The 23,665-nt window shown below is 50.2% G+C and overlaps 1 protein-coding gene across 3 annotated transcripts in view; it reads left to right on the top strand.

Annotated features, from left to right (window-relative positions):
- The first annotated feature begins 11,421 nt into the window (after nt 1–11,421).
- Pkn1 (protein kinase N1) overlaps nt 11,422–23,665 on the top strand; it is a 31,265-nt gene continuing 19,021 nt past the window's right edge. The window contains exons 1-4 of one of the 3 annotated variants that reach the window (XM_006993068.4): nt 11,422–11,634; nt 17,631–17,931; nt 20,930–21,081; nt 21,559–21,694. In XM_006993068.4, coding sequence (XP_006993130.2) covers nt 11,614–11,634; nt 17,631–17,931; nt 20,930–21,081; nt 21,559–21,694 — 610 coding nt within the window. In that variant the 5' untranslated portion in view covers nt 11,422–11,613. Of the gene's footprint in view, nt 11,635–12,525; nt 12,598–16,521; nt 16,621–17,630; nt 17,932–20,929; nt 21,082–21,558; nt 21,695–23,665 lie in introns of those variants that run through there. The other 2 variants (XM_076571835.1, XM_076571836.1) reach the window with 2 other exon arrangements.

Below are 23,665 nucleotides of genomic sequence, written 5' to 3'. Positions count from 1 at the left end.
CTAATCACTCAACGGAGGAGGAAGTGGTGATTGGCTTATAAGGACGCTGTCGGGCGGCTATTGGTGGAAGGGGCGAAAGGGGGCGTGCCTGGAGACTGAGGTTCATTGGGCAATCAAAGAGTAGGCGTGTCCGAGTGGGTGGGGGCGAGCTAAGCGTTGGTCCCGCCCCGTCACGTGAGGTGAGCTTAGGCCTGCGTGGATGCTGCCATGTTTAGTGCTGGCAACCGCCTGTTAGTTGCCCATGCTTGTGCCCCACCCTTTTGAAAGTGTAGTTTCCTTGCTATCGTAAAATTTCTGACTCTTGTTTGGTTGGTCGGTTTTTGTTTTTTGTTTGTTTGTTTGTTTGTTTTTTTCCAGATAGGGTTTCTCTGTGTAGCCCTGGCTGTCCTGGAACTCACTTGCCCTGCTCGAGTAGGTGCTTTCTAATCGGCGGGTTCTCAGTTTTCTCTTTTTCTTATTCGCTGGGCTGAGGGTGGAATCAGGGCTTACTATGCTAAGCGAGCCTCTGCTGCTGAGCTAGAACCAGTTTCATTGTTTTGGTTTGGTCTTGGGGTTTGTTTTTTAGATTAATTTTTTAATATTTTGTGTATGAGCCTTTTGCCTATGTGTATAATACACATGTGTGCCTGGTGCCACCAGAGGTCGCTCTGGAACAGGCGATTATGAGCGGTCATATGGGTGCTAGGAACCAAGCCCCTGTCCACTGCAAGAGCCACAATGGCCCTTAACCACTGAGCCAGCTCTCCAGGCCTGGTTTTGATTTTTTTTTTCTATTTTATTTTATTGTTGTTGTTATTATTATTATTTGTTTTTTGTTTGGTTGGTTTTGGTTTTTGGAGACAGGGTTTCTCTATGTATCCCTGGCTGTCTTGGAACTCAACTCTGTAGATCAGGCTGGCCTCGAACTCGGATATCTGCCTGCCTCTGCCTCCCCAGCACTGGGATTAAAGGCATGTACCACCAATGTCTGGCTCTGGCTTTGATTTTTTTGAGATAGGGTTTCATGTAGTCCAGGATGGCCTGAAAACCTTTAATTCTCTTAAAGTACATAAAGGTAGAAAAAGGAGAGACTGGATCCCTGATAGTCATGGTCTGACTTCCACAGGTGTGCACAGACACCCCCAAATCAATTAATCCATGAAATGACCATGAAATTGATCAATGAAACATGTTTTGTTCTCAAGGACACATTCATGAGAGCCATCAGTGTTGTGGCTCATGCCTGTGGTACCAGCACTTGGCAAGCTGAGACAAGAGGAGTTTAAATTCAGATTAGCCTGGGCTATATAGTGAGATCCTTGCTCCTAAAGTGCAGTTGGTTTGAACGAATTAATAATTAACTCGGAGTCACCAATAATGCATCTGTGTCACATAAGGAAAGAAATCAAAGCACTTCCCCTTGTCAGTAAATCAAGAGCAAGCCCTGCTTTGAATTCTTTACATTGCTCTCCCTGTCTGTCTGTTGTTCCTACCTGAAGATTGTCCTGGGAATCTGTCCCTGTATGTGTGTCCATAACAAAGAGCTTTCTCTCTTTTATTGAACAGTACAGAGAGCATCCCATAGGAAAGGGATGAGGGACACTTGACAGAAATCTTTAACAGAGGTTTACAAGGGATTAAGTCAGTAAATCCAGCTGGCCCAGGTAACAAAAATATTACAAATATCATTGTTTGTCAAGCAATATCCATATATTGATTTCAACATTCATGGTGCATATTCCTATATTTGTTCTTTCCAGCCAATGACTATCATAACCAATGTATAAACATGCATGCATTGTTTGTGGGTCAGGGACATAGACCAGTACATAATTTGAGATTTCAGTTATGCATTAGCTTAGGTTGTAAGAATTGACATGGAAATATAAGCCAACTGAGGCTGGACTTCTGTTTTTCTCATAAAGGCAGTTTAGACAGACAGGCTCAGGACACAGTAGAAGAGCAGTCTTGAGTGACCTTCAGGTGGACTAACTCTGGCTGTGAGGTCTAGCAAAAGTTCTAGTCTCGGGCTGGAGAGATGGCTCAGTGGTTAAGAGCACTGCTTGCTCTTCCAGAGGTCCTGAGTTCAATTCCCAGCAACCACATGATGGCTCATAACCATCTATAATGAGATCTGGTGCCCTCTTCTGGACTGCAGCCATACATGGACACAGAACACTATATACATAATAAACAAATCTTTAAAAAAAAAAAAAAAAAAAAAAAAAAAAAGTTCTAGTCTCTTAGAATGTAAGATGTTTTGTTTGCTTGTTTGATTTTTTTTTTTTTTAATGCAGGATTTCTGTGTAACAGCCCTGGCTGTCCTGGAACTCGCTCTGTAGACCAGGCTACCCTCAGAGATCTGACTGCTTCTGCCTCCAGAGTGCTGGGATTAAAGGTGTGTGCCACCATTGTCTAGGGAGAGGTTTTCATAATAATACATAAGGGGGGTGGGGCGCATGCTGTGTGATTAATTTGTTAGAGTGCCTTGCTTACATGCTCAAAGCTTTGAGTACTGTATAAACGATGGGGGGTGTGGGGGGTGTGGGGGTGTACACGACTTTAATCCCAACACTCAGGAGGCAGAGGCGGATGGATCTGAGATTCCAGATTCTTGGAGCCAGGCAGTGGTGATGCATGCCTTTAATCCCAGCACAAGTTCCCACATTAAAAAGCACACAGTGTGTGTCTATAACCTAGTGCCGGGGAGGCAGAAACAAGGATCGCTGGGATTCAGCAGCCAGTCGATCCAGCCAAGTGCGGTGCAGTCCAAACTCAATCTCAAAACATAAGGTAGAGAGGCTGGGTGTGGTGGCAAAGGCCTTTAATCCCAGGACGCAGGAGGAAGAGGCAGGCAGATCTGAGTTTGAGGCCAGCCTGGTCTGCAGAGCGAGTTCCAGGACAGCCAGGACTATACAGGAAAACACTGTTTTAGCAACAACAACAGAAAAGATTCTTAGCTATATATCAAGTTTGAGGCCAGCCTGGGCTATGAAAGACCCTATCTCAAAAAACAAAAACATAGTGGGGCCGTGGTGGTGCACGCCTTTAATCCCAGCACTCGGGAGGCAGAGGCAGGCGGATCTGAGTTTGAGGCCAGCCTGGACTACAGAGTGAGTTCCAGGAAAGGCACAAAGCTACACAGAGAACCCTGTCTCAAAAAACAAAAACAAAAAAAACAAAAACAAAACAACAAAAAAAAAACATGTTGAGTGGAAGGAGATAGCGCTGAAGAATTGTGTGTTGATGATTCTATGCCTTGGGAAATTCAAGAATAGGATCATTTATAGTGATGGATCTTTGGGACGAGGCCTGTGAAGGGCACAGCAGAATTTAAGGTAGAATAGGTTGAGTAAAGACAAAAGGGTTAAAAATTGGATCTTATGGAAGAACTCTTTTTTTTTTTTTTTTTTTTTTTTTCTCGAGACAGGGTTTCTCTGTGTAGCTTTGCGCCTTTCCTGGAACTCACTTGGTAGCCCAGGCTGGCCTCGAACTCACAGAGATCTGCCTGGCTCTGCCTCCCGAGTGCTGGGATTAAAGGTGGTGTGCCACCACCGCCTGGCATGGAAGAACTCTCAACCAGTGAATCATTTCTCCAGTCCCTGTTTTTGTGGTTCTCATGTAGCTGAGGCTGGCCTTAAACTCACTCAGTAGCTGAGGAGGGTGAGCCAAAGTGGATGATTTTTTTTTTTTAAGACAGGGTTCCCAGGGAGGCTATATAGCAAGGGGGACCCTAGGATGACTGTGGCTTATAATAAGTTTTGGTTTTACTCAGTTATTGGGCAAACCTCAATGAAACATTTCACAATTAGGATAAGAATTTATACTGTATCAAGCTGATAATAGAAAAATAAAAATTTTAAAAAAGTGAAAAAAAAAAAAAGACAGGGTTCCTCTGTAGGCCAGGCTGGCCTCGAACTCAGAGATCTGCCTGCCTCTGCCTTAAGGTGGATGATCTTGAACCCCCGACCCTCTGCCTTCACCTGTAAGTCCTGGGATCCGCCTTCCATCGCTTTCCATCTGCTCCGTCTCTCGACAGAAGCAGCTGCTGTGTCTGCTGCTGCCCGTCCCCATCTCACCATGCAGAGGCTCGGGCACCCGTGCTCATGCCCAGGTTTGTGCATGGGTGCGGCCCGTTCCCCATCTCACCATGCAGAGGCTCGGGCACCAGTGCTCATGCCCGGGTTTGTGCATGGGCGCGGGGACATGAAGTCGGGGCCTCACGCTTGCAGAGCAAGCTCTCTTACACATCAAACCATCTCCTTTTTAAAGACTTGCATGCAGAGAGGAAAGGGTTGATTTCTTTTAGGTTTATTTTTATTTCTGTGTCTGTATGAAGACCTCCTGGGAGCTGGGGTTACAGTCACTGAACATGGGTGCTGGGCATCAAACTGTGGTCTTTTCCAAGAATGGTCAAACTCTTAATCGATGAGCCACCTCTCTAGTCCCTGCTTTATTTGTTTTGTTTTGCTTGTTTTTTGAAACAAGGTTTCTCTGAATATCCCAGGCTGGCTTTGAACCAACACCGTACCTCCAGCTTCAGCTTCTGGAATGCTGGGATGACTGCCCATGCCACTGCGCTGAGCTTGGTATTTGGTTGGCAAAGAACTTTATCTCGGGAGCAATGCAACCTCATTCAGCTCCACCCTGATAAGAACTTTCTGTTTTTCACTGACTCAGAGTCTAGTTCAAATACCATGGCAGTGTCCTGGGCTATGTGGCACTGCTAGACGCTGGCCTCGCATGCATGAGGCTGTGGCTTCCTTCCGCCTCTGGAGGAAAAACTGCCCTGACACATGGAGCGGAGCTACTGTCTCAGGCACCACGGCCTCTCCTCTAACAGGCCAGCCTGTACCCACAGCCACACCTCCGTCAGACACAGACCGGATTCCAGCGTGTCCCCATGTTCCTCTTTCCAGTCACTTGGCAGCTCTTTTTATTGTTGTTATTTATCTTTTGGTGGTTCTGGGCATGGATTCCAAGGTCTTCCACATGCCAGGCAAGTGTTTTTACCATTGAGACATGTCCCTAGCTGGACTGGAGGACTCTAGGCAAGTGTTCTCACCTCTGGCAGTTATTGACTAAATTTCTAGTACATTCTAGACTTCATTGAACAAGATAAACCCTAATGTCAGAGAGACAAGGAGCAGCAGAGAAAAGTTATTAACCCTTGGTGGGTCCTAGTGGCACAGGTCTGTAGTCCTGTTACTCCAGAGGCTGAAATAGGAAGCTTCCTAGTCTACATGGTGAGTTCAAGGACAGCCTGCGCTAGGTAGCAAGACTGTCTCAAATAAAAGTTGGGGCCGGAGAACTGGCTCAGCAGTTACGAGCAGTATTCTTGCAGAGGACATGAGTTTGGGTCACTGCACTCATGTCACAACCACTGTAACTCTAGCCCCAGGAGATTCAATGCCCCCTCTGGCTTTGGTGGACACCTGTACATGTACACAATTTATGCGTGTATACATAAATAAATAATTCTAAAAACCTTTTTTTGCCGGGCGGTGGTGGCGCATGCCTTTAATCCCAGCATTTGGGAGGCAGAGCCAGGCGGATCTTTGTGAGTTCGAGGCCAGCCCAGTCTACAGAGCGGGATCCAGGAAAGGTGCAAAACTACACAGAGAAACCCTGTCTCAAAAAACAAAAACAAAAACAAAAAAACAAAAAATCTTTTTCCCCCCAAAGTCCTCATTATCTATCTGAATGCTGGGAAAGTGGTTCTTAGTTGTTTTTTTAAAGATTCATTTACTTATTTTGTATATAGCATGTATGACTGCAGGCCAGATGAGGGCACCAGCTCTCATTACAGATGGCTGTGAGCCACCATGTGGTTGCTGGGAATTGAACTCAGGACCTCTGGAAGAGCAGTCAGTGCTCTTAACCTCTGAGCCATCTCTCCAGCCCAGTTCTTAGTTTTTGTTGTTTTGTTTTTCTTTAGAGACAAGGTTTCTCTATGTAACCACTCTGGCTGTCCTGAAACTAGATTTGTAGATCAGGTTGGCCTTGAATTCATAAAGATCCACCTGCCTCTGCCTTCCAAGTGCTGGGATTAAAAGGGTATGCCACCACAGCTGGCTTTTTTATGGTTTGTTGTTGTTGTTTTGAGACAGGGTTTCTCTGTGTAGCCCTGGCTATCCTAGAACTCTGTAGACTTAGCTGGCCTCCAACCCAGAGATGCCCCTGCCTCTGCCTCCTGAGTGCTGGGATAAAAGGTGCACCATCACTGTCTGACTCATCAAGAGTTAAGAGCGCAAACTGCAGGGAGGGGAGCTGGCTGGATGGTTAAGAGCGCTGGCTGCAGCTGGGCGGTGGTGGCACATGCCTTTAATCCCAGTACTCGGAAGGCAGAGCCAGGTGGGTCTCTGTGAGTCAAAAAACCAAAAAAAAAAAAAAAAAAAAAAAAACTAGAAAAAGCACTGGCTGCTTTTCCAAAGGACTTAGGTTCCATTCCCAGCACCAACAGTGGGTCACAACCTTCTGTAAACACAGGTAATCTGATGCCCTCTTCTGGCTTCTGAGGGTATCAAGCATGCATATAGTACACAGATATGCATACAGGCAAAAAACCAGACATGCATGCAGGCAAAAACCCAGACATGTAAACTAATTTAAAATAAAACGTTTTTTCAGGAGAACTGAGGTTATAGCTGATCAGTAGAACACCTGTCCAGATGCACAAGGCCCTGGGTTCAGTCACAAGTACCACATATAGATGTTTGTGGGCACTGGAGAGGTGGCTTGATGGTTAAGAGCACTTGTTGCTTTTGCAGAAGATCCAGGTTTGGCCTCCAGCACCCACTTGCTGGTCCACAACTATCTATAACTCCAGTTCCAGGGGATCTGATGACCTCTTTTGACTTCTGCAGGACCAGACATGTATGTGGTACACTGTAAATGGATGTTTCCTGTCCTGAATGCCTGGTCCCAAATAACCACTCAGAGGCTTATATTAATTGTAAATGCTTGGTCCATAGCTCAGGCTTGTTACTAGCTAACTCTTACACTTAAATTAACCCATATTTCTATTTATGCTTTGCCACATGGTGCTACCTTTATTAGCATGGCACGTTCATGTCCTGCTCCCTCTGTGTCTGGCTGGTAACTGCCCTTCTCCTTCTTATCCTTAGTTTGGTCTCCCCGTCTGTACTTCCTGCCTGGCTACTGGCCAATCAGCGTTTTATCAAACAAATTCGAGTGACAAATCTTTACAGTGTACAAGGGGATTATTCCACAGCAGTACACAGACATGCATACAGGCAAAACACTCATGCACAGAAAAGAAAATAAATATATAATTTTCAGGGTAGAGTTGGAAGGGCGGGATGGGGCTTGTTCTAGGTGAAGGTGACAGAAAAGGTCTGGCTTAGGAAGTGGCATTTGAACAAAAGTGGGAATGAAGATGAAAAGGAACAGTGTTACAGATAGAGGGAAGAACCAGTTCAGGGTCCTGAGGTCAGAACAGGCTTGTCTTGCCCAAGGAGCAATGAGAGGCCCCTATGGCCAGAGTGGACTGATGGAGGAGAGAGGTAGAAGACGGGGGACAGAGGAGCCAATAATATCCCAGAACTTCAGTGTTTTCCTTAAGGATCCCTGCACCTCTCCCCTGTTACTCTTTTTTGTTTGTTTGTTTGTTTTTTAAGACAGGTTTTTTTTTGTGTAACAATCCTGACTGTCCTGCAACTTGCTCTGTATACCACGCTGGCCTTGAACTCACAGAGATCTGCCTGCCTCTGCCTCCAAGTGCTGGGATTAAAGGCGTAGGACACCAACGCCTGGCATTTTTTTTTTTTTTTTTTTTTAAGATAAGGTCTTACTATGTGGCCTGGCTGGCCTCTCAAATTCACACAGATCTGTCTGCTTCCACCTTCTGGATTCTGGGATTTTCTAACCATCAGGCACATCTCTGCTCATTCTTTAACACTCAACTCCAGGGCCAGCTCTGAGAACCCTGGCCCGGCTCATCCCCCACCATGGTGTGGTTGTCTTCAGGCCTCCATAGTGTTAATGTTCCATTGCTACCTCTCACTGTGTCCACTTCTCCATTCTACAATGGAGAGAACAAGGCCTGTGAGCTACTGTTCTGTTTATGAATAGACATCATGACCAAGGCAACTTATAGAAGAAAGTATTTAACTGAGGTCTTGTTTAGAGTTTCAGAGGATTAGTCCATGACCATCGTCATCATGGGAAGTGGTGCAGGTAGGCATGGTGCTGGAGCAGTAGCCGAGAGCTTACATGCTGATATACAGGTACAGTGCAGAGAGAGCAAGTCTGGACCTAGCATTGGCTTTTAGAACCTCCAAGCCCACCCCCTGTAACACATTACCTCCAATAAGGCCACACCTCCTAATCCTTCCCAAACAGTTCATCAGCTAGGGACCAAACATTCAAATATATGAGTCTGTGGAGGCCATTCTCATTCAAACCAACACAACCAGAGCAGAAGGCCTTTGAAAATTAAGTCAAACCATGTCAAGGACTGGAGATGCAGACTCAAGCCATAGGGGAGGACTGTGAGGGTCTCAGAATGGTGATATGTAAACAGTTGATTAAAACAAATAAAAAAATATTTAAAATAGGCCAGTGACAGGCTGGAGAGATGGCAGCAGTTAAGGCTCATAACTACCTGTAACTCCAGTTCTAGGGAATCTGATACCCTTTTCTGGCCTCTGAGGGGACCTAGACCCATGTGCACATATCTACACACAGACATACACACACATAAAAATACATTTAAATACAATTTTTTTTTTTAATTTTCCGGAGCTGAGGACCAAACCCAGGGCCTTGTGCTTGCTAGGCAAGTGCTCTACCACTGAGCTAAATCCCCAACCCTAAATACAATATTTAATGTAATAAGAATTTAAATAATAAATTATTTAAAAGAATTTAAATAATTGAGCACAGGGGACCAGCCTTGGGGAAATATGATGGAAAGACATTTTAGACCAGAGAACAGCCTGTGCAAAGGCCCTGTGGTTGGCAGCAAGAAAATGAACCAGAGTGGCTGCACAGACTACCTTGAAGGCCAAATGAGGGTGAGAAACCTTTTCTAAGGCTGCTGCAAAGACAGGACTAGACTTTCCAGCATAGAGAGGCAGACCGTGGTGAGACCTAATGTGTCTGAGATTTAATGTGTTTCCAGGCCCCAGAGTAGATTGGAGAGAGGCCAGGGATGTTTCAGGAATCTGCTGGGATTTTTATCATTGTTATGTGGAGCCATTCACAATGAGTTCTTTGTCCCTTTTAAAGCCTAGAGTACAGCTCTGCTTCCACTGCACCCAAATCCCTCGCAGACCGTGATAAAGACTCACTGAGTAAATGAATGCTGGAAGGTTGAAGGAGAATCTGGCTGGATTCCCAAGCTCCATCCCCAGAGGCCGCTCAGAACCTGGCAGGCAAGGCCCTGGGCAAGGGTTTTCCCTGCCAATCCCATGCCCTCCTCAGCTGTGAAATGGGTGGGTTCCTTGCACATGATGCAGGGCCCGTGAACATCCTGTCTTGATTATGAAGGCAAGGAGTTTCTCTCTTTTATCAGTCTGTAAAAAGGAAGCTAGATGACTAGTTTGGCAAGCTATTTAATTCACCCAGCCAACATCTGAGGTATAATTAGGATGTCAGTTTGCTGAAGGGGTGAGTGAGGAGAGGTGTAGAGAAGGCGAGGGCAGTGTCACACAGGCCCCCTTGGGCTGTGGTTGGAGAAGAGACAGTAGGAGGAGGCTGGGAGACAAGAAGGGTTCCACTCTGTCCAGAAAGATCAGTGATGGTGCACTAGGCCTGTGGAGGACTTGGGCAAGGTGCGGAGGGAGTGTTTCCCCACCTCTGTAACTTTCCTCGTCTCTGTTAAAATACCCAAAAACCTGGCCCAAAGAGAGACTCCACAGCTTTGTCCCTGGGAAGACAGAGACACGTAAGATACTCTTGTCCTCCTGTGCCAGTGCCCATTCCTGGAGGGCTCCCATTGCAGGCACTGCCTCTACCGAGTGTGTCCTGCCTGGAGCCCTGGGGACCAAAGTCTGGATCCCTCACCGGGTTTCTGCGTGAGAGGTCCTCACAGCTACCACAATACAAACTACCTGCATTACTCTGGTCCCCCAAGAGAAATCCTGCAGAAGCCTCTACATTCCATTTGGACACTAGTGTGCATTGATGGTGACCATCTGAATGCAGCATCCAGGAAAAAGAAGCCAGCAAAACTTCACTGAGGGCAAAAACTAGAGCCCTCGGGGATCCACAGGAGCCAGTGCATCAGAGGCCATGCTGAGGTTCAAATCCCTTAATCAATAGTGGCACATATATTAAAAGTGACCGATGTCCAGTGAGAAGGCTCAGCAGGTAAAGGCACTTAAGGCCAAGCCTGATGACCTGAGTGTGGGCCCCCCCAAAACGATAGGGCCGAAGAAGAGAACTGACCCTGCAAGTTGTCCACTGGCCGCCACACATTTGCCTTGGCTTGCGCATGCGCGCGCCACACACACACACACACACACACACACACACACACACACACACACACACTAAACAAATAGAATAAAAATTAAAATAGGGGTTGGAGAGATGGATCAGTGTCTAGAAGCAATACTGCTCTTGTAGAAACCCAAGTCTGACTCTCAGCACCCAGGTGGGGCAGCTCACAAACTTTATGACTTTGTTCTAGGGGATCCAATCATCATCTCCCCTACCTGGTAACTTTATGGAGATATTTAATCCTCCCTACCCAGTAAAACAGCCCCCCCCCCCCCCCCCCCGCGCCATTCTAGGAATTTGATGGCTTGGACCAGTGACCCTTTCCCCTTCCTCCTCCACTTCCTCTGCACCAAGTTTTTTCAGAATAGCCAATTGAATAAGATTGTGAGGTCACCTGAGTTAGAATAAAAACCAAATGTACTTCCTGTCTCCGTGTGTTCGCTTTTCCCCAGCACTGTCTTGATCAAGCAAATTTTGTCTTGTTCAGACATTTCAGTTAGAATGGTGGTCTCTTTCCTGGCCACCTCGAACTTACTTCTAACACACATAAAATAAAATCTTCAAAACAATGAACGTGACAGCTGCTGGCATTTTTTTGTGCGCTTGGCCCACTCTTCCTCTTTAAGTTTTACGGACATCCTAGCCCTGAGGGTACGGTGGTCTCCAAAGGCCCGGGCCCTGGGATTTGAAGTCCTGTTCTCCCAGTCGCTTGCCTCCGGGGAAACGGGAGGATGCGCCTGTGCCGCTAGGCGCTGGGGAGGTGGATCGTGATTTTTCTTTCGAGGGGTCCGAGGCGGGGAGCAAGGCCTCTGCAGCTCGCGGCGGCTCAGGCCTGTTCAGAGTCCTGCACGCTTCGGGCGGTGCAAGCCGCGCGGCACAGCGAACGGGACCCCACTCCCCGCTGCAAGCCCCGGGGGCCGCCGGGAGCCCCGCCCCCGCCCCGCCTCCTCCCCAGGCGCGGACCTCGGCGCTCACGTGACCCGTCCTGCAGCCGCTGGGGCCGGAGGGCGCAGCTCGGCGGAGGCCTGGCCAGGCCGGGCCGAGCGGAGCAGGCCGGAGTGCGCCGCGCGCCAAGGAGGGTCTGGGCATCGCGCCTCCCGCCGCGCCCACTCGCGCGCTCGCAAGCCCTCCCTCGGCACTGGGACCCCTGGCGGGCGGCCGGAGGACATGGCCGGCGACGCCGTGCAGGTAGGCGACTTGTCCGCACCCGCGGGGCGGCCGGACGGCGCGGAGGACCCCAGGCACGGGGAGAGCCCGGGACGAGGTCCCCATCGGGAGCCCGCGCGGGCCCTGGTAGCAAGTGGAGGCGCCGGCGTGGTCGGAGGGAGGGGTGCTGTTCGGGATTCTGCCACCGCACCCCCTCCTCCGGCCCTCCCCGAGAAGCAGCGGGCGCAGCGGGGGCCCCACCTCGGGGTCTGAGGCCAGCTGCGGGCTCCGGTGCCACTGGTCCCCACGCCCTGCTCGGCTGTGTGCTCAGCGTTTGGTTTCTGGCAGGTACCGCTTCACCTGGAGCAGGTGCCTGGCGCCCTGCCGCGGACCGTGCCCCTCCCCCGCACAACAAAGCCCGGGCCACCCCCGCCCGCAGACGTCTTTACGATGGTCTTGACGCCACCCAGATGGGCACCTGTTGGAGGAAGTGCCTAAGCCACTTCATTAGGCCAGAGGCCGGGTTCCTCCTCCCGCTCCCCCACTCCCCCCCCCACCCCCGTAGCCACCCTTCAGGCTGACAGATGGAGCTGTATCCCAGGTGGGGCGTGTCCTGTCACACAGGCAGGAAGGATTTTATGTCTGGAAAGCGACAGGGCTGGGTCACCACTCCCCCACAACAGACACCTGTGACTGGCATCTGCCAGCCACATGGCCTTCCCTGTGTGACCTGTTGGGCGTTACTGAACTCACCTTCCCAAGAGGAAGCGGGGTCGGGGTGACTTCCCACCCTCTAATTCAGTGGCCCAAAGCTGAGATCTTTGTATCTTTGGGGCTCCGTCAGTGCTTCACCGTGCAGTCCATTGTCCTGTGTAACTGGTTCTCATCTTCTACACCTGCCCCCATGTCTCCCCTGTACTCTTCTGTCCCTCTTCCCCAGTCCTGCTGATGGCCTGCCGGCCTTGCCGAGGAGCTGGGCGTATCTGGTGCTGCCGATCTCACAAGGTCAGACCTCCAGGCGTGATGCACTGGGTGCCGGCTCCCCTTCAAGCCCACAGAGGCTGTGTAGGGCTCTCCCAGTGCATGCATGTGCTTGGTGTGGCCCACACGGGGCACATACGGAGGCTGCGAGTCCCAGAATGAGGCTGGACCCACATCTCGGTCCCCTTCCTGTCTTCTCCCTTAAGTTCATTCCTGCTTGGACTTGTTGCCCTGTCCCACCACCTCCATGCCTGTCTGTCTGTGTCTGGCAAACGGATGTCCTGTCTAGATTCTGGAAACGCCCCAGGCATTGAAATCTCAGGATGTGGGGTTCTGGATCTCTAACTGCTTTGCCAAGACGGGTTCCTTGAGGTGAGGGTTCTTGGTCTGGTGTCTCCAGGTCTGTGAGGGCAGGTGGAGAGGCCCAAGTTCTGATTCTTCAAGACCAGGCCAGGCCTTTGCCCTGCTGCCCTCAAGTGACTCCTTGTCCCTGGGCAGAAGTGAATCACCCAGGGGAGGAGGACCCAGGAGGCCCTGCCTCCTTCCCTGCATGCTTTACATAGTCTCAGGCCTCCTCGGCTGGAGGGGGGGCCCAGGGCCTTCACTCTTCCTCTGCCTGTATGCTCCCCATTTGAGCTGGCCCTGCTCCTGGCTGTGTACCTGCTTTGCCTGCTGGTGGTGGGGGTGGTGGTGGGGGACAGTGGGTGGGGCCTGGTCACATCGGAGTGTTGATCAGTGAGGCTGGGTGTCAGTCCCAGTGCCGTCTGTCCCCCCTGACCAACTCTCGGGTCAAATGCCATTTTTCTTTCTGAGTCTTGTTCCTGTTTTGGAGGAGGGAGTGGGGTTGTGAATGGTTAGGAGGAGAGAGGCGGAGCCTCAGCCAGTGCTCTAAGGACTTCTGTGACATCTTTACCTGTGAGCTGGGAGCCCAAGCCCCTTCCCGAGGCCCCGGCAGTGGCGTTTGGGCCTGGATCGGTCATTTTGTGGTGGGGGGCTGTCCTGTGCACCTCAGGATGTCGAGCAGTAGTGGCCTCCACTTGACAGGTGTCCCCACAGACCACAACCCGACATTGACATGTATTTCTAGAAGTGATGAGAAAACAACCCCGCCTTCACTGAGAGCCAGCCTCAGTTTCCCCCATGGTGACCACTCAGATATATAAAGGGGAGGTGACAAGACAAGCTCTGGGCTGTCAGCCTGCAGTCCCAGCTACCCTCCAGGGACTTAAGAGCCTCAGAGGACTTGGCTCACGGGGCTGCAGGGTGTGATGGCCCCAGGATGCCTCCCGGCTAGTGTTGGGAAGCTTGGCCCTGTCTCCTGCTGGCTGTGGGGCCTTGGGCGAAGGGCCTCAGCTAGTTTCTTCCTTTCTTCCATTCTTCCTGTTTTTGTTCTTGGTGGGTTTTTTTGAGACAGGGTGTCACTGTGTAGACCAGGCTGGCCTGGAACTCAAAGAGATCCTCCTGCCCCACTTCCTGAGTGCTGGGATTAAAGGCATGTGGCAACAAGCCTTGCTGGGCCTCAATTTCTTCATTTTGAAGATAGTTTGATATCTGCCTATGTATCTATCTATAGCATCTGCATCATGCCATGCTAGGCACTAGCACTGGCAAGGGGGAAGCAGGAGGGTCAGGAGTTCAAGGCCAGCCTTAGCTGTGTATTGAATTCAAAGCTGCCCTGGGTTACATGAGATCCCAGCACAAACCAATATGAAGCAGATCAAAACAAATAATACCTTTAACATGGAATGCATTAGTTGAGACCTGGACGGGATTGTAGTAGCTGCTGTTATTGTTACTTTTGAGGTACAGAGCTTGTACATGCTACCAAACTCCACCTACTGCCTATAGCTGCTCTTATCACCGTTACTACTACTTTTATTGATTTTATTGTTTTTAATTATGTATGTTAGGGGGTATGTACATATGCCCACAGAAGCCAGAGACATCAGATCCACCTGGAACTGAAGTTACAGGCATTCGTGAGCCATCTGGCAGGGCTACTAGACGTGAACTCAGGTCCTCTGGAAGAGCAGTGTGAGCCCTTAACTGCTGAACCATCTCTCAGCAACTACTACTATTTTAAAACATGATTTTTTTAGAGCAGCGGGAAATAGCATGTTCTCATATACACCTTGTCCCTGATATGTACAGCCTGGCAACTGCTATCACCGATAGTTGAGATTTAGTGTATATTTGGCAAGCAGTTGTGAGCTGCTGTTTGGGGCCACTCAGGGCTGTCTCCTCCTGGTGTTAGCTTCAGGGAGCTACTACTAGGCCAGGTGGATCCCCTAGGCCTCCAGGCTGTGATCAGTGCTGGTGGACATCTGGGGAGGAGGAAGCAGGAAGTTGATGCTGCCTGTCTGCAGGAAGCTGTATGCGCGCATGCACACACACACACACACACACACACACACACACACACACACACACACACTCCGTCCGCTACAGAACTGACTGTTCTGATCCTTAAGGGGAAGTTGGGGACAAGGGGCATGACATGAACAGACAGTAGCGAGGCTGAGGGCCTGAGGGACCTCAGGGCTGCTGTGGGGGCATGGGCAGGCGGTGCACCTGAAAAAAAAAGGAAAAGAAGTGTGAGCATGTACAAGCCCTGCACCTCAAAACAAACAAACAAAAAGAAAAAATGTGTGAGCACACCCATGTGCATAAGCTTGTGGGCTGTGGCCACTTGGCAGGTGGAGTGAGTCTGAGCAGCTTCCAGGGGGATCTCAGACGCGCTCACGGCTGCTTTGTCTATAAGCGTCTGTGCAGGCAGGCATGGAGTGCACACACTTGTGAGTTTGTGTTCCACCCGAGTGCTCAGATGGATGGGAGTGCAGTATGTGTGGGGCTACTCTGTGTACACATGTATTCCAGGCATGCACCTGCAGGTGGAGAAGTGCATGTTTATGTGAGTCAGTATTCTGTGCACACAGTGAGCGAGGCACAGACCTGCAGAGCCAAAAGCTGCACACCCTGTGACCCTGTGTTCTACCCACGCATCCTGCAGGTGGGGATTGGTCTGGTTTGCTTTCTGTTGCTGTGGTAAAAGACTGACCAAAAGCACCTTGGAGAAGAAAGGCTTTATTTGGTCTTATAGTTCATTATAGTCCGTCATGAAGTGAAGTCGGGGCTGGAGCTCACGACAGGAGCTGAAAGCAAAGCCGCAGAGGAACGTTGTTTACTGCCTCACTTCCTCTGCCTTGCTCAGCTCCTTTTCTCGTACAGTCCAGGCTCACCTGCCCAGGGGTGGCACCGCCCACAGGAGCTGGGCCCCCTACATCAATTAGCAATCAAGAGAAGCCCCACAGACATGCCCACAGGCCAGTCTGACAGAGGCAATTCCTCAGCCGAGGTTCCCTCTTCACAGGTTTGTCAAGTTGACCCCTGAAACTAGCTGTGACGAGGGGATACATGTATATGAGCCTGTACTGTGTGCGCGTATGTGAGCCTGTGTGCAGATCTCACGCCTGCAAAGCTGGAAATGTGATCATATCTATGGTCCATACATATGCTGTGTACCATGTGAGATCCTGTCTGCTGCATACATACTGTGGGTGTATATGTCCAGGGTGTGCTCTCAGGTCAGGAATTGAGGGCTGCCTGGCCCTGGCTTGCCTCCAGAGAAGCAGGCATGGCCATTTAGGGGGTGATGTGGGAAGAACCTCTTACATGGCACATGCCTTTAATCCCAGCATCCAGGAGGCAGAAGCAGGTAGATCTCTATGAGTTTCAGGCCACCCTGGTCTCCGTAGTGAATTCCAGGACAGCCAGGGCTACATAGAGAGACTCTGTCTCAAACAAAACAATCCCCCAACAAAATAACAACAAAAAACCCACAACAGAACAAAAAAAAAAAAAAAAAACCCAGGCCCTAGAGCTGTCCTGGCGCAGAGGATGCTGGGACCTGACAGGAAAGAGGAAGTGGCAATCCAGAGGCCCTGGCAGGGCTGAGGTTCAGGAAGAGGGCGTGGCCCTCAGACCAGACCCAGGACCCAGATGGCTGCTGAATCCCCTTTGGAGCTGGAGCTGGAGCTGGAGCTGGAGGTGGGGGCTAGGGTCTCCGTGGGATGGGCAGAAGGAGGCCCCAAGTGGCCGAGGCTGGAGGTCCTGCTCTGGGTGCCTCACACTGGGGACTAAGGGTAGGAAGGAGATGGGGCACAAGTGAGAATTCTCAAGGGGAATTCTCAAGGGGAGGGTGAAACTTCTGGGTGCCATGTCAGCTCTCAGGTTTCGAGATGTGGAGGAGATGAGCGTTGTTCTTTGGAGTACCAGATAGAGAGGACAGGAAGGCAGGGCCGGCCCTTGGGACCTCCTGGTTTGGGAATACCGAGGAGAGAAGTCAGGATGTGTCTCTAGGGTTCTCCTGGATTTGGAGTCTGGCAAAGGAAACATGTAGCCTGCCCTTGGGACCTCCTGTTTAGGGGTGCAGGAAACTGGAAGGAAAGAGGGATCTTTTGGAACCTTCCTGCCAGAATCCCATTGTATAGGTCACAAACTAAGGGAGATAGGGTCCACCTGTGGCGAACCTGGTCCGTACAAACGGGAGGAAGGAGGCCTTGGTCTTGGTCTATTCTTTGGCCTCCTATTTATTTATTTATATCTATTATGCATATGTATCTGTGGAGGGGTGTGCACATGCACACCAGTGCTGCAGAGGCCAGAGTCATCAAGTCCCCCTAGATCTGGAATTAGAGGCTTGACACTGAATTCAGTTCCTCTGCAGGAGCAATACATGTCTTTATGGAGTCATTTCTCTAACCCCTATTTATTTACTTGTGTGTGGGGTTGTAGTGGAGGTCAGAGGACAATTTTCAGGAGTTGGTTCTCTCCTTCCACTATGTAGATCCCTGGCGGGGAGGGGGTGAACTCAGGTCACCGGTCTTGGCAGCAAAGACCTTTAGCTCCTGAACCATCTCTCTGGCCCAGATATCGCCATTTATGAGGGTCCTGGAGGAGGATCAGGCCCCTGTTCTTGGAATTCTAGGGTACAGTAGGCTGGTGAGGCCACCTGTCCTGTAGCCCCTGACCTGTGTGTCTGGTCCCTCCCCCTGCAGAGTGAGCCTCGCAGCTGGTCGCTGCTGGAGCAGCTGGGTCTGGCTGGGGCAGACCTGGCAGCCCCCGGGGTGCAGCAGCAGCTGGAATTAGAGCGAGAGCGGCTGAAGCGGGAGATCCGCAAGGAGCTGAAGCTGAAGGAGGGCGCCGAGAACCTGAGGCGAGCCACCACTGACCTGGGCCGCAGCCTGGGCCCTGTGGAGCTGCTGCTGCGGGGCTCTGCTCGACGCCTTGACTTGCTGCACCAGCAGCTGCAGGAGCTGCATGCGCATGTGGTACTGCCTGACCCTGCAGCCGGGAGCGGTGAGCAGAAAGCTGGGGAGCAGGCAGGGGTTCACTGACCTGGAGTTGCACTCCATCAGGATACTGTCCTGGGTCAACAGAAGCCATGGCAATTGCCAGACTCACAGGGCCAGTCACACCAAGATGTGGTGTCACCCAGATGCCACCCAAAGCTGTCTTTGGCATTAGGCATACCTAGATATCCCTACATCTAGATAACACTAAAGACCTACACACTGTCACCAGATCCCGAGGACACAGCTACAGCTATTCCCAGACAGCACCTGTCATGTGAAAACCCAGAGACTCAGTCACACTAACACCCAGACAGTGCACGCTGTCACTGTCCTCGCTTCCTGCGATCATCCTAATGCAACAGCAGCTATCGACTGTTTCTCTGTTGTTCTTTGATTTAATACTTGCCATCCGGGGAGAAAAAGAAAAAAGAGAAGCCACTCCGGATAAAAACATTCATATACGAATAAATAAAAACAGCCAGGTAGTAGTGGCTCACACCTTTAATTCCAGCACCCGGGAGGCAGAGGCAGTGGATCTCTGTGAGTTCTAGGCCAGCCTGTTCTACAGAGTGAGTTCCAGGACAGCCAGAGCTACACAGAGAAATCCTATCTTGAGAAATCAAACAAATAAAAACAAACAAACAAACAAACAAAAAACCAACAACAACAACAAAAAAAAAAAACCCAGAGCCTTACTGGGTTTAGTGGTCCAGGCCTATAATCTCTGCTACTCATGAGACTGAAGCAAGTCCAAGCCCTGCCTGGGCAACTTGGTGAGACTTTGTCTCAAAAAACAGGAAAAGAAAAAAGAAAATGAGAAGAGGACTGGGATATAGCCCAGTGGCACAAAGCCCACTCGGTGTGTAGCCCCGAGTTCCTGCCCAGGACAGCATTAGATTAAAATCTTTAAATGCTGCAGCAGAAGTCTGGGGCTGGAGGTGAGCCTCGGCTGGTAGAGTGCTTGCCTTGTGTGCACAAAGAATTGGCTGCCATTCCCAGCACTGCGTAAACTGGGTGGAGCTTACCAACCCGTAATCCCAGCCTTCCAGCTGGCAGGAGGGTCAAGAGGTCAAGGCCGTCCTCAGCTACACTGAGTTTGAGACCAGGCTAGGCCTGTCTCAAGTGGCACATGCCTTTAATCCTAGCACTCGAGAGGCAGAGGCAGGCGGATCTCTGTGAGTTTGAGTCCAGCCTGGTCTACAGAGTGAGCTCTAGAACAGCTAGAACTACATAGTGGGACCCTGTCTCAAAACCAAAAAACAAACAAGAGAGAGAGAGAGAGAGAGAGAGAGAGAGAGAGAGAGAGAGAGAGAGAGAGAGAGAGAGAGAGAGAGAGAGAGAGAAGAGGAGAAAAGGACTGGCAGTAAAGAATGCATGCTGCTCTTGTGGAGGACCAGGTTAGAGTCCCAGGACCAACATCAGGTGACTCACAGTCACCTATAATCCAGTTTCAGGGACTCCAATGCCATCTTCTGGCCTTCATGTGCACCAGACATATACACATAAAGACATCCAGGCATACACACATACACATAAATAAAAATTAAAATATGTTTTGCTTGGTTTTGGTTTTTAGAGACAGGGTTTCTCTGTGTAGCCCTGGCTGTTTTAAAATTTTTTAGTTTGAGAAACCCTATCTAAAAATAAATGAATGGATGAATAAGTGAATATTTTAAATTTTTAAAAGTTTTGATCATAGTTAAAGTGAAATAAAACCCCACAGGTTGAGAAACTGACTTAGCCAGTAAAATGTTTGCTGTGTAAGCATGGAGACTTGGGTTTGGAGTCCAGAGAGCCAAAGTAAAAGCCAGGTGTGGTGGTAATCCTAGTGCTCGGGAGGTAGAGAGGGGACTCCAGGGTCAGTCAGCCACACCAGCTGAGTCAGAGAGCTCCAGGCTCAGTGAGAGAGCCTGTCAAGAAGGGGAGGGAGGGAGGGAGAGAGGGAGGGAGGGAGGAAAGAAAGTGGGTAGAGAGCAATTGGGGAATTTACCTGTTGTTCCTCTGGCTTCCATGTATACACATGTATGCGCGCGCGCGCGCGCGCGCGCGCGCGCGCGCACACACACACACACACACACAGAACCCACAACATAATTTACCATTGCCAGAGTTCAGTAGTGTTATGTGTGTTTATGCAGCAATAATACAAGGCCACAGCTGCCTCCTCTTGTACAAGGTGCATGGTCACAGGAACACAGAGGATACCCAGAGAGTTCACATGCACAGTCAGTGATGCCTTCCGGGCGACACAGCAAACATGACTCGTGATCCCAGAGACAGTTCCATAGTCATGTCAGTATCCACTGTTTACACCTGGAGAGACACACCAGTGTCACCAGAGCTCGTCCACCTGGTCACACCAACCCCAGAGGTGCCTCACCGTTGTCCCGTCCACAGCAGACACTACACACAGCCAGCAGACTCAGCTCCAGCCCCTCTACATACAGCTGTGTCCACTGTTGGGGTCCAGTACCATCCATCAGCACTGGGTGGAGTCAAGCTGAGACTCATAAGCCCCTTCTGCAGCGAGTCCTCCCTGACCCCATACATCACTCTGAGGTGCAGACCTCACCTCTGACTATAACAGCTAAGCCTCCAACCAGAATCCCAAAAGGCCCTAGCGATCAGAACTGAGTTGTACCAACAGAAACAGTGACCGGAAGCTCACACAGACCTCCTGAGCCTGTCACACCCACATCTAGGGTACTACACTCCTGCCACCCCCCTGAGGCTTACAGACATAATCACACTCACACCAGTGGGCTTACACACCCTTAGGTAAATGGGGGCGTTTATTCCAGCTAACCCAGGTGACCTGCATACCTGGTCACTAGCCCGCCTTCCTTCATGCTGGCCCACTCCTGCACTGAGGGCCATGTGTCTCCTGCCTGTGACTGGCCCCAGGCTCTTTTCTGGGACAGCTCTGAGGCTGGGCTGGGGCAAGGTCTCCTGGGCACCCTGAAGTGGCAGGTGTGTGATTCTCTTGCCCCTTGTTTCCTCAGATGCTCCCCAGTCCCTCGGAGAGGGCAGCCCTATCTGCTCATCCACCAACCTGAGCCGAGTGGCTGGCCTGGAGAAACAGCTGGCCATTGAGCTGAAGGTCAAACAGGGGGCAGAAAACATGATCCAGACCTACAGCAATGGCAGCACCAAGGTGGGACAGTGTTCTAGAATATTCCATCGCTGTGACAGGAGGCTGTGTCCCAGCTAGCAACTACTAGTCCTCTTCCTGTCTGGTTTGGCCTGCTCTAGGCATCTTACATTACTGCAGAATACAGCCATTTGTCTGTGGCTCTGCAAACACCCAGATGTTCTGAGAGCTGAGGAGGATGTAGCTCCAGCTGGTCCGAACTGGACAGTGGAGATCCAGACTTTGCAGATGAGGGAGGTGAGGCCCAGAGAAGGGGGAGAGCATGGTTGAGGTCACAAAACTCAGCTGTTGGTGGCAGAGCTAGAATCGAAGCCCCTGGACTATCTATCTCACTGTTCTGGCCCCGGGACACTGGAGTATGTGTTCTTGTATGCACACACAAATGCTCTGTCTTACCCAAGGCCTTCCTGGCATGGCAGCAGGGTTGGTGGTCAGACTTGAGTTCCCTGTCTTCTTGCCACCTTGCATGTCTGTCTCCAGGACCGGAAGCTGTTGTTGACGGCCCAGCAGATGCTGCAGGATAGTAAGACTAAGATTGACATCATCCGCATGCAGCTTCGCCGTGCGCTACAGGCTGGCCAGCTGGAGAGCCAGGTGGCTCCTGATGAGGCCCAAGGTGAGACCTTCCTCTGGACATTCCTGGGGTCAACTTTCACCCCTTAATGCTTTGCTGTGGAGGGCAAGGAGGCAGGAATTAATTTCACTGTGAATGGAGCCTATTCCTGCCCATTTCTGACTTTTCCTTTTGTCCCATTCAAGGTTTGGGCTGGGATAGTTGTTGCCAAATGCCACCCTCAGGCCAAATGCGCCCACTGGTTTGTTTGGTTCTACTTTCTTCCTTTTCTTTCTTCCTTTTGTTGTGTTCAGCATAGAGTCCAGATTTCCTATATTCCAGGCCAGTGTTGTATTATTAAACCATGCCCCAGCCCTTCACTGGTAGATTCTATGTAGGCTCTACCATTCAGTCACACCCTATCCCCCCCTTTTTTAAAAAAATGAGTTGCTTATTTTAAAGAGTTTTTTTTTTTTTTTTTTAATGTGTGTGCACGCACATTATGTGAGCAGGTTCCCCAGAGGCCTGAAGAAGGCATCAGATCTCTGGAGCTGGAGTTACAGATGACTGAGTCACTCAGTGTGGGTCTGGGGAACCAAATCTGAGTCCTCTGGAAGAGCAGCAAGCTCTGCAATGATTAAGCCATCTCTCCAGCCCTGTCCTTGGTTGCTTTTAGTTTAGTTTAGCTTAGTTTTGAGACAGGATCTTTCTATATAGCCCTGCCTGTCCTGAAACTCAGTCTGTAGACCAGGCTGGCCTCAAACTCACAGGGATCCTCCTGCCTCTGCCTCCTGAGTGCTGGGATTAAAGGTGTGCATTACCATGTCCAGCCTGTTTTTGTGTTTTGAGACAGGGCCTCATTATATAGCCCTGGTTGGCTTTGAACTCTAGGTGTAAACCAGGCTGCCTCTAACTCACAGAGATCCACCTACCTGCCTCTGCCTCCTGAGTGCTGGGATGAGTGTGCCACCATTCCCTACGCTATCCCTTTTATTTTTATTTTGAGGAAAGGTTTCACTGTGTGACCTAGACGAGACTTGAACTTTCAGCCCCCTGCCTTCACCTTATGAGTGAATTACAGGCTTGTGCCAGCGGGCCCGGGTGTGCTTCTGTAAACAAAGTTTTACTGGCACACAGGTATTTTTTTCATGTTTGCTTTTCACCACATCCACAGAGCTGAGGAGTGGTGATCAAGCCTCCGTGAGCCAGGTGTAGTGACACAGGCCTCTTATCTTAGCATGCTGGAGGCTGAGGCAGGGGGGTTTTGAGCCCGACCTCAGCTTCAACTACACAGCAAGATCCTGCCTCAAAAAGGCTACAAAGTTTAATATATCTCCCGTCCAAGTCCTTATGGAAATGGGCGTAGGAGTCTGGGTCATGTGGCTCCCTTGTCACATTAGTCTGTGACACATCTGTCCAAAGCTGTATGTGTTCCCAGTGTGGTTGCATATTACTTGTGTGTGCAGGCCCAACGCTATATCTATTTATTAAATATATTTTTTAAATATTATTAAATACATATTATAAATGAATGTATACATATATGTTATGAGGGCCTGGAGAGATGACTCAGTGGTTAAGAGCGCTGACTGCTCCTCTAGAGCATGCAGGTTGAGATTCCCAGCGTCCACATGGTGGTTCACAATCTATAACCAGTACCAGGGGATCAGTACTTTTTTCTGGCTGATGTGGGCACCAAGCACATGACAGGGTGCACAGACATAATGCAACCAGAACATCCATACAACATAAAAATAAAATACAAAAGAAAGATTTTTAAAATATCCCAACAAAAGCAATTTCATGAAGAAAGGGCTTATTTGGCTCACAGTTCCAGGCTTCTGTCCATTAGGGACATGTTGGCAGCAGGAACCTGAAGAGGCCGGGAATCACAGTCACTGCCAAGAGTAAAGAGCAGGAACGACACACGCGTGCTGGTGCGCAGTGAGGGTGCTGGAGCGAACCCTCACACGATCCAGTCTCCCCTGCCCAGGGAGCGAGACTGCACACAGCAGGGGTCTTCCTGGTGATCAA

Source organism: Peromyscus maniculatus, chromosome 5 (genome assembly GCF_049852395.1).
Source record: "Peromyscus maniculatus bairdii isolate BWxNUB_F1_BW_parent chromosome 5, HU_Pman_BW_mat_3.1, whole genome shotgun sequence".
NCBI classification, from domain to species: Eukaryota; Metazoa; Chordata; class Mammalia; order Rodentia; family Cricetidae; genus Peromyscus; species Peromyscus maniculatus.
Note: the sequence above shows the minus strand (reverse complement) of the source record. Positions and strands in the feature narration are given on the sequence as shown.